The sequence below is a fragment of the Salvia splendens genome, chromosome 13, assembly GCF_004379255.2.
Source record: "Salvia splendens isolate huo1 chromosome 13, SspV2, whole genome shotgun sequence".
NCBI lineage: Eukaryota > Viridiplantae > Streptophyta > Magnoliopsida > Lamiales > Lamiaceae > Salvia > Salvia splendens.
This window is the reverse complement of record NC_056044.1, coordinates 6,135,995-6,146,619: the sequence shown is the minus strand read 5'-3', so window position 1 is coordinate 6,146,619 and position 10,625 is coordinate 6,135,995. Positions and strand designations below refer to the sequence as shown.

Genomic DNA, 10,625 nt, shown 5'->3' with positions numbered 1-10,625 from the left:
TAAGAAGACTGACGCCAATTTTTTTGAGGTGTTGATTAAGGTGAAAAATCAAGACCCGATTTTGAGGGAGCAAGATGCGAAATTGTTCGAATCCGATGACGAGGATAGTGATGAAGAGGAGGATACTGCAAGTATGAAGAAGGGGAAGCCAATGTATTTGAAAGACGTCGTTTCGAAGCAATTGATTAAGGCGGGTCCAGAGCTAAGTGATGAAGAGGATGGAAGTGGGGATGGTGGAGAGAACAATAAGTTGAAGAGTTATTCGCACGAGCAGAAGGAGCTGAGGAAGCAGATTGTGAAATCTCTGGAGGAGGGGAAATCGGATGATAATAAGGAGCTGCCACATGGAGGATTTATGAAGTGCTTGCTAGCCACAAAGACATTTAACATCGGGCTAAACATGCCGGCAAATCTTGTTGTCTTCACGAATGTTCAGGAATTTGATGGGGATTACTATGTCAGGAGACATTTGCCTATTTGGCGTGTGTTCGATCCAAGAGGAGACGCCTCAACAAAGCTTTTACTTCCGACTATCGTCGTTGCTTCGTAATTTCCACCTTGAGGACAAGGCGGATTTCAACCGTGGGGGAGTTGATACGATCCCATATCTTAGGAACAATTATTTAGTAATCTTTTGATTCACCAAATCCTTCCATATATTTGTTATCTTGGTCAATAAGTTAGGGTATAGTATTTGAGTATTATAAATAGGGATAGATGGTTATTATTTGCATTCATTCAGTAAATCAAATCGTTACGTGTCCAACAACGTGTTGAGAAATTCTCTTTCACAAAGATCTCGCGCTGCCCGACGGAGAGGAATTCCCGCGCACAGCCGGTTCTTTGCTACCGCCGATCCTTCGCTAGGACGCCGGAGAAACGGGATACGGCGTAGGGTCGTATCAGAATCGTTCAGATTACAACGTGAGCAAAGAAGAGCTAGAAAAGAAATCAGACAAGGCATTGTGGCTCAACCTCAACTGGTTCTTGTTAGCCAGCTTAAGGGTTTGTTGCTTGTATTCAACGATCATGAGTTTGCCCCAATTAGATATCCTTTTATGCCCTTTGTGCTTATTTCAAGTTAATTTAAATACATTCATTTTTCCTATCAGTCTTTGGTATTTTAACTATAGTAATTAATGCATAAACTCCTATAAGTCTCACTAGACTCCTCGAACAGCGGCTGAAGTATATACAGATGAAAAATGGACTCTTGAATCCTATGAAAGTGAGGTAGCTTCCTTAGTAGTGGCATGGGATCTTCACTAAGATAGCTATTTGCCAACGTAGCTTGGTAATACTAACTTTTGAGAACCAGAACCCATTTTTTCATGCTGTAATAAATCAACGGTATTCTGGCTTTGTTCGATGGCCAAGAATCAAGCTCAAGATAACAGCAACCACACAATAAATATTTAAGAAAATTATATTAAACTACAAAGAATATAAAATATAGAGTTTAGTATTTATTTTGGGAAAAAAAATACTCTATCCATAATTTAGTAACCATTTATGAATTAAATTAACTTATTATAAATACTTGTACATACAGGAGAGACAAGAGGAATAGAGCCTATTATCAATAACCGCTCCTATGGATTGATATTCACAAACCTTATTTTGGAGACTGAGCGTGAATTCCTTATCTTTGTTGAAATGGCTTTGGTTGTCACCATCTTTAACTCCTCCAAACTATATAATGACCGAACCTCTTTGGGGAGGGTGTCCAGACATGGACAATTGCGGATTTCTAATTTCCTAAGAAGTTGTAGTGCACCTTTTCCAATTTGTAGATTCGTCAGTTTCAATAAATTTTCGATACACAAGACTTTAAGATCATCAAAACCGAATTCACGAATACCCATTTGTTGACCTGTATATGCATTCCGCAATATGAGCTTATGTAGCTGAGGTAGCTTCCCTAGCAGTGGCATGGGATCTTCATCAAGACAGCTATTTGCCAACGTCAAGGAATTCATCAAGTAAGGGAAACTATTTGGCAACCTATCTAGGCGTCCATCCAATTTGAGTGTTCTAACACTGTGTAAAGTAGCAAGCTCATCCAAACAAGGCATGCATCTAAAACAGTACCCTGTTAAGATTAGGTGTTTAATAGATTTCAAGTTGGACAATAACCCAAAGAGTTTGCTTACATGTGTTTTTCCATCCAAATCTTGTACACCCAATTTCTCCAGCGAAGTCGACTTTTTCAATCCTAAGAGCTCATCATATATCAGATCATCAAATGAGACCGAGGTTAAGGTCTTCAGCCGCTGTAGCACATCCATCGTGAAAGGTTTCTCAGAAATAACATCAGACATGTAGACGTGGCGAAGGCTATCCATTTCCCATACAATATCTGGTACTTGCACCACAAAGTTTTGAGCTATGTCAAGAACCTCAAGCTTTTCCAAGAACCCCACTGATTTTGGGAGCTCATTTATGTAATTATTTCTCAATCCCAAGTATCTTAGTTCCATCAATATGCCAATCGTTTCAGGTAAAGCCTTCAACCCAAAATCTTCAAAGTCAAGTACCTCAAGGTTTTCAAAGCCTTTCCAATAAGATGGACTAGCATTGAAATAACCACCTCCATGGAAGAAGAGAGAAACAAGATATTTATCTTGATTCGTTGAGTAGCTGAAATTGTCTCTGCTACAAATGATCACACGATGACGTGGATTTCCATTGAGTCGAGTACTTCCGAGGATCTCAAAACCAATTCCCTCCTCTGCTTTTTTAATGGATAGTCTGTGTAGCACTGGATTCATGAGATACCGTGTGCTCTTGTCGTTAACTTCATCAATAACAGATTCATCAACTAAATCATCTGCATTCCCATAACTTGCTTCTCCTACTACTTCCCAAATCTGCAACAACTTATTTGCCCTCAAAGTTGTATTTTCCTTAAACAAGGCTAAATACATGAAACGTGGCAGCAATTTGGGGTCTAGTTTTTGATAAAATGGTTCCAACAACTCCAATGTTGAACCAAAATCAACAGACTCAAGAAGATGTTCCCATTCAGTTCCAGTAGAGGCTTTCTTTTGCGCTAGCTGATTTGCAACCTCTTTAATAGCTAATGGCAGACCGCCACATTTTCTCAACATCAGTTTTCCTTGGTACTCCAACTCTTTTGGGAATTCCTGCTCACTCCTCAATTTATTCTCACTGTTTATTGTTTTATAAAACAATTGCCAGCTCATAATAGGATCCAAAGGTTCCATCTTATGAACATCATGCCTTTCTGTTTTTATAAATTGATGCGTCATGTGACTTGTGACCACCAATCTACTTCGGTGGTATTCTTACATGAGAACAAACACAAAAGGAAATATCAGAAAGGGAAATTTTAATTGTTACATGATGTGGCTATATATAACTTTTAAAGTAATACTACTAACTAAGTAGTGTTTGTAATTTATTAAAAATCCAAATACTTTTTAAATCTCTTTAGAAACGTTAATAACAAAATTTCATATTTAACAAAATATTATCAAATAAATTATGAAGTAGTCAATTCTAGCCTTTTTGAAAAAAGTAAATATCAACAAAGTTTAAAAAAAAAGAAGAAATTAATCACACAATCCAAAATACTGTAAAATTTATCACTTGCGAGAGTACTTATTTATGGGAGAGAAGAGCGTGGTGGTCAAAGAGGGAAACTCTCGAATCAGCTGTTCTCTGTCTCTCAAACTAGTATAGGCATAGGTGATGGAGGGATTGGGAAGAACTAAAGGGTAGAGAATTGAAACAGTGGAGGGTGGAGCTACATTCTGAGGTGGGGGGCCAAACAAAAAAGTATTTTAGTAATTTTATGTTAAAATTATAATTTTTAGAATATATTGTTATTTAATTAGTTAAATAACAAGAAACTAAAATAAAAATATGATATTGAGAGATGCACAATATTCATTTATATATGTTGAAACCTAAGTTACCATCATAATAAGATTATACATACCTTGTTGTTGAAGAGCTTCCCAGAGAGGTTCTAAGGGTATATGTTTGGGCAAGTCGTCGAGAACTATCAAACATGGCAGTCCTTGCAGGTGCTGGTGAAGCATATATAGGAGGGTTTGGTTGTCCATTTCCTCCAATGATGAAGATGTGTGAAGATTTTCACCATCTACTACTACTTGCATAAGTAGTTTGATAAATATCTCTCTAAGAGTTAAGACATTAGAAACACATACCCAAGCACGATACTTGAATCGATTAATGACATCTGCATGGTTGTATATCTCTCTAGCTAGAGTCGTCTTTCCAATACCAGACATGCCTTTGATAACCACCCATGAGCGATATTTTATTTTATGAAAAATCATTGCGCGGAGCACCATTTCTATGTGTTTATCCAAGCCGACCACCACATGATCTTCATCAACATTTTCTGAGTTGGACTCTGTCTCAGCCCCATCAGCTCCCAGTTTAAGCATCCGCATTTTGATCTCTCCAATCCAATTATAGCTGTACTCTATCACATGAGCTCGGCGATGTTTGTAGAGGTTGAGGGCATAGTGGGCCATGTGGATCAGATCAGATACCAAATATCTGACTCTTCTTCCCTCTCCAAATTCCTTATCTCTAACTATATCTACAATCTCTCTCACCTCTTTAATTACCCTTTCCATTTCTCCAATTTCAAATTGGTTGGCCTTACCTGTTCTTTCCTCTTGATATTTGTTGAGCTTTTGCATCAATGATAAAATGACTGCTTCTACCATATTTCTGCTTGCTTAATCTGCAGACTGCACTCGTAGCTAAAAATTAACAATGACCTAGATATAAATTCGATACATTATTAGTAAAGAAAAACTGATTTTGGATTGAACATCGTAATCATATGAATTTAAAAACTATTCAAATCTACGAAGAATGAGATGAAATTGTTGTTATGAAATTTTCCTATCGGCATATGTGATTTGATAAGATGACTGTGATATCATTCAAACTCAAAGCAAAGTTGAACAAGACTATAAAACTTGACGTACATAAATAAAGGCTTAATGGCCAAAATTTTTATGACGAAGTTGACGTTTATTTCATGATACTCATAATTCTTTCATTTTAGACTAGAGAATATAAGTAGTTTTTTTATCTAGTAAAACCATATATCAATTTCTATGGTTATAAATTTCACAAAAAACCATGTATCTAATCAATTTTCATCCAGCTTTTCACGATCCTTTCATTTAAAACATACTCCCGCCGTCTACAAAAAATAGTCTCAATTGTGGACGGCACGAGTTTTAATGAGAAATTGGTAAAGTAAAAGAAAAGAAGAGAAAAAATAGATAAAGTAAGAGAGATGTAGAGAAAAAGTGGATAAAATATGAGGAGGAGAAAAAGAGGAAAAAAGTATAAGGGAGAAACTTTCCATATTTAGAAATGAGAACAAAATGAGATTATTTTTTGTGGGCGGAATGAGTAACTATTTAGACCGCAAAACCCATTTAAATTGATAAATGATCCCCTTCTAAACAATAGGTCTACGGATGTGCATCGTGTAAGTTGTGTAATTCCATAAAAAGTAACACAAGTATTTCTAAGAAAAAAGTTGTTATAATGAAAACTAAAAATGGTATCGACCTCATTAGTTCCAATCAAATTAAAAATTAAAGATGATCATGACTAACATACTTTTAAAAGAAATCATGAAGCATAAAAGGTTATAATATATTTTAAATGTTGCTTTAATTTATGTATCATTCATAGTTATATTACAAAAAAGAAAAATACTAGTACTCCTACATTAACAAAATCAAAGCTTTATGAGTAGGTTTTAGTGCTCCTGTAGAAATAACATATTCACGCTGGATTTAATTTGAAGGTAAAATTGATATTCAACCATACTAGATGAAATCATTTCATCTTTATTCCACCAATGAAATCAATATAATTAAATAAAAAACAATTTTATCAGATAACTTGTAATAGTTTTAAAATTAGAAAAAAGATGCTTCCTATGTTCCACCATAGTTGAATAATTTTTCAACATTTTGGAACGTTTCACCATAATTGAGTCATTTCTATTTCAATATATAGTAGGAGTAATAATTAACACAATATCTTTATTTTCTTATTTTATTTTCTCGTGTAATACTTTGTTCTCTCTTACTTTATATATTTCCACTTAATATAGGAGTAGTAAATAGTATATCTTTTTCATAATCTCCGTGCAGAAAAAAGAAATACATCAACTATGATGTAAAGAAGGAAATACTAGTATCATTTAAACTTAGTAAGAGAGAAACAAATAGCCATAAGAAAATATATTTGTGCAAAATAATCCGTCAAAATAATTATTTATAACAAAAATTAACGTTTAAAGAAATGAAATACCATAACATAAAGTTAAAATTAAAATCTTGGATGTAATCATATATTGCGAAATAACCAAGTCGTCGATTCACAACATGTATTTATGAAGATCGTAATTTATTTGGGCATCGAAATGATTTGGGGCCTATTAAAATGTTGCGAAGGAAAAAATACCTTCAGTTTTGTGGATTTTCTTCTTTATCTTTGGATCGTTTTGGTTGATTTTCCGGTTCAATCTTGCTTTATCTTTCAAGATAACACAAAGTTAAAAGGGATTTCAAACTACAAATTCACAAAGCTATATATACAGATCAAAATGTAAAAATATGACAGAATAATAATAGAATCCTAATTCCTAGTTGTACTTCTACTCGAATAAAATTGTATGGAGCAATGGATTTTCAAAATCAACTATCTGATAATAACATGATAGTGACATGGATTAAATTTATTTAATAGGAAATACCTTTTATCGCAGGTACTTATCTCTGGTTCAATCCTCGGCAGGCTCACACTTCAGTATACAAACAAGCCAAAAATGATGATGAATTTGGCCTTGATTTAATTAGTTGAGATCTGTTCTAGCTAACTTTTTTCTAGATCTATAATGTTCTATAATATTCTAAATCAGTTGACTTTAGTTAGTAGTGAATCTTAGAGGCTAGCTGGCATGCTAATCTTTAGTGATCGATCCAATTTGTTTAATAACAAGTTTGATTTGTTTTTATATTGCCAGCTACTATTCTAGCAAATAAGAAATGGAAAGAGTTTTATATATTAGTTATACATTTCAAATAATTTATCGGTTTTACTCATCTTCACTAAAAAAAAAAAAAATTACTTTTGAATTTTTCTATAGTTGTATCCTTAACGTATGCAAATTATTGTTAAAAAATTACCATATTAGTAAAGAAATTATTGTTAAAAATTAATATTAAATAAGATCAATTTTCATTTCTTGGTGCTCCAATTCTGACCGATTTGATTTTATTGGTCTCAAATTAAGATCATTATATATATATACCGAAATACCGGACTATTTGTGTTCTACATACGGGTGGGAAATTATACCGAAATACCGGACTTACCGTACCGGAAAATACCGAAAATACCGATTTTTCGGTATACCGCAGTTTCCGGTACGGTATGATACCGTATCGCAGTGTTTCGGTACGGTAACAGTATGAATTTTTCTATACCACGGTATACCGAATCCACGGTATATATCAAAAATTTGGTATACCGCGGTATACCGGTATACCGATAGATTATTATTATTATTATTATTATTATTATTATTATTATTATTATTATTATTATTATTATTATTATTATTATTATTATTCTTATTATTATTATTATTATATATAGAGTCGTGATCATATGATAACCCCTAAATATCGTAATAACCCTATAACCAAATCTGGACCACACATATTTCTAATCATGCGGTTGAGATTCAAACTTAGATTTACTTCATAAAAAAAAGCGCGAGGGTAAAACTGTCATCTCTCTCATTTAATTTCTGAATTTTGCCAAATATCACGTAAAATGATAAAATGATAGGTTTATTGCATAAAATGATAGTTTTGAGATTCAAACTTAGATTTACTTCATAAAAAAAAGCACGGGGGTAAAACTGTCATTTCCCTCATTTAATTTCTGAATTTCGCCAAATATCACGTAAAATGATAAAATGATAAAATGATAGGTTTATTGCATAGAATGATAGTTTTGCCGGATAGAATGATACTCTGAGTTGATAAAATGATACTTTTAACTGACTGATAAAATGATAAAATGATAGGTTTATTGCATAGAATTAGACATCACCAAACCGAACCGCCCCGGCTGAACCGGAACCGTCGGCGGTGGTTCGAACCGTGACCGGAACCAGCGGTTCCGACGGGCCGGTTCAGGTTCAAGAAATTTGCGAACCGTAACCGGCGGTTCCGAACCGCCGATTCGCCGGTTCCGACACCTTTTCAGGCTACCACCGGCCTATACGTAGCCTTTTCAGAAACCGGGTCAGAAACCGCCAGTTTTCGTCAGAAAACCGTTGATGAAACCGGCGGTTCCGCCGGATTTCAAAATTTTGAAATTTGAAATTTGAAATTTTTTCTTTTTTTTTTCTTTTTTTTTAATCACATTTTCCCCCTATAAATACCCCCTCCTCTTCATTTTCTACTCATCTCATTCTTGTGTTGATAAGAATTTCTCTCTCAATCTCAATTTCTCTATTCTCCATCCTCATTCTCTCAAGTTGTTTACGTTATTTGCGCTCATAATTTACTCACGTTGTTCTTGTTCACGTTATCATATTCACATAAACACTACTCTCTATTCTCTACTTCCAATTTCCATAATATCATGTCTTCATCTCGTCGTGGTGGTGATCGGGGCAACGGTAAAATTGTAAATTGCAACTTTAAAATTACAAATTGCAACACTAAAATTACAAATTACAACTTAAAATTACAAATTACAACTTCAAAATTGCAAATTACAACTTATTACTTAACATTACAAATTACAACTTTAAAATTACAAATTACAACAATTACAAATCGAAAAAATTTAAATACAAGTTACTTACAACAATTACAAGTTACTTACAACAATTACAAGTTACAACAATTACAAATCGAAAAATTTAAATATAAGTTACAACAATTACAAGTTACAACAATTACAAATTTACAACTTACAAGTGTTGACAAAAAAGACTTAGAAGATCATTAAAAGATATTCCTCATTTGATAAGTATCTTATTGGTGAAAAAGTGGGTAATGGGTATCTTTGGGGCAGATGGTACTGGAACACAAATTTATATATGGAATCTGGATGAATGGGGATCAGATTATAGTTTAAAATGGGAAGCTGGGTTCACTGGCGGGAGTTCATTTCATCAGGCCATCAGGGTGGTATATTCATCCGAGTCTGACGATGAAACGAACTCCCGCCAATGAACCCAGCTTCCCATTTTAAACTATAATCTGATCCTCATTCATCCAGATTCCATATATAAATTTGTGTTCCAGTACCATCTGCCCCAAAGATACCCATTACCCACTTTTTCACCAATAAGATACTTATCAAATGAGGAATATCTTTTAATGATCTTCTAAGTCTTTTTTGTCAACACTTGTAAGTTGTAAATTTGTAATTGTTGTAACTTGTAATTGTTGTAACTTATATTTAAATTTTTCGATTTGTAATTGTTGTAACTTGTAATTGTTGTAAGTAACTTGTATTTAAATTTTTAGATTTGTAATTTTAAAGTTGTAATTTGTAATGTTAAGTAATAAATTGTAATTTGCAATTTTGAAGTTGTAATTTGTAATTTTAAGTTGTAATTTGTAAATTTTTAGTTGTAATTTGTAATTTTAAAGTTGTAATTTGCAATTTTACAGTTGTAATTTGTAATTTTGAAGTTGTAATTTGTATCAATAAAATTGTATTTGTAATTTGTATCTCTAAAATTGCTTTATTCTAATTTTATTTATGCAAATATATTTACATTTTTTACTTGAATTACATATTTATAATGAAAAAAAAATCAAAACGAAACGCCGAACCGGCCGAACCGGCCCGGAACCGGCCAATCACAGGCGGTTCCACGGTTCACTTGAACCGGCGGTTCCACGGTTCACGAACCGGAACCGCCGCACCTTGACCGGGCCGGTTCAGATTCATCAATTTATTGAATCGGAACCGTGGTGACGTCTACATAGAATGATAGTTTTGCCGGATAGAATGATACTCTGAGTTGATAAAATGATACTTTTGACTGACTGATAAAATGATAGGTTTATTGCATAGAATGATAGTCTTGCTGGATAGAATGATACTCTGAGTTGATAAAATGATACTTTTGACTGACTCATAAAATGATAAAATGATAAAATGATAGGTTTATTGCATAGAAAGATAGTTTTGCCAGATAGAATGATACTCTGAGTTGATAAAATGATACTTTTAGCTTATAAATGTTAGGTTTACTGCATAAAATGATAGTTTTGCCGGATAGAATGATACTTTCAGCCGATAGAATGATAGTTTTGCCGGATAGAATAATACTTTCAGCCGATAGAATGATAGGTATTTTTGGTGTATAAAATGACATTTTTGTTTAATAAAATGATACTTTTACCTGATAAAATGATAATCTAAGCGGATAAAATTACAGAAACCTTATAAAAATGATAGTTTTTCCGGATAGAATGATACTCTGAGTTGATAAAATGATACTTTTAGCTTATAAATGTTAGGTTTACTGCATAAAATGATAGTTTTGCCGG

General features: G+C 33.5%; 1 protein-coding gene across 7 annotated transcripts; it reads right to left on the bottom strand.

Annotated features, from left to right (window-relative positions):
- Window positions 1-1,391: 1,391 nt before the first annotated feature.
- LOC121761992 (putative disease resistance RPP13-like protein 3) lies at window positions 1,392-6,896 on the bottom strand. 7 transcript variants are annotated; one of them, XM_042157709.1, is made up of 4 exons: window positions 6,791-6,890; window positions 6,499-6,570; window positions 3,965-4,781; window positions 1,392-3,307 (listed from the first exon to the last, which is right to left on the bottom strand). In XM_042157709.1, exons 3-4 carry the CDS (start codon window positions 4,725-4,727, stop codon window positions 1,593-1,595), a joined length of 2,478 nt encoding a protein of 825 aa, XP_042013643.1. In that variant the 5' UTR covers window positions 4,728-4,781; window positions 6,499-6,570; window positions 6,791-6,890; the 3' UTR covers window positions 1,392-1,592. The 7 variants fall into 7 exon arrangements, with proteins under 7 accessions (XP_042013643.1, XP_042013644.1, XP_042013642.1 ...); XM_042157710.1 differs by having other exon boundaries at window positions 3,965-4,751; XM_042157708.1 differs by lacking the exon at window positions 6,499-6,570 and having other exon boundaries at window positions 6,791-6,896.
- Between the last annotated feature and the right edge of the window lie 3,729 nt (window positions 6,897-10,625).

Coding starts and splice junctions, on each gene's coding strand:
- LOC121761992 (XM_042157708.1), bottom strand. CDS start 4,727: ATGGTAGAAGCAGTCATTTTATCATTGATGCAAAAGCTCAACAAATAT. Junction 3,308..3,964: donor GGAAGCTCTTCAACAACAAG/GTATGTATAATC, acceptor TTCTCATGTAAG/AATACCACCGAAGTAGATTG.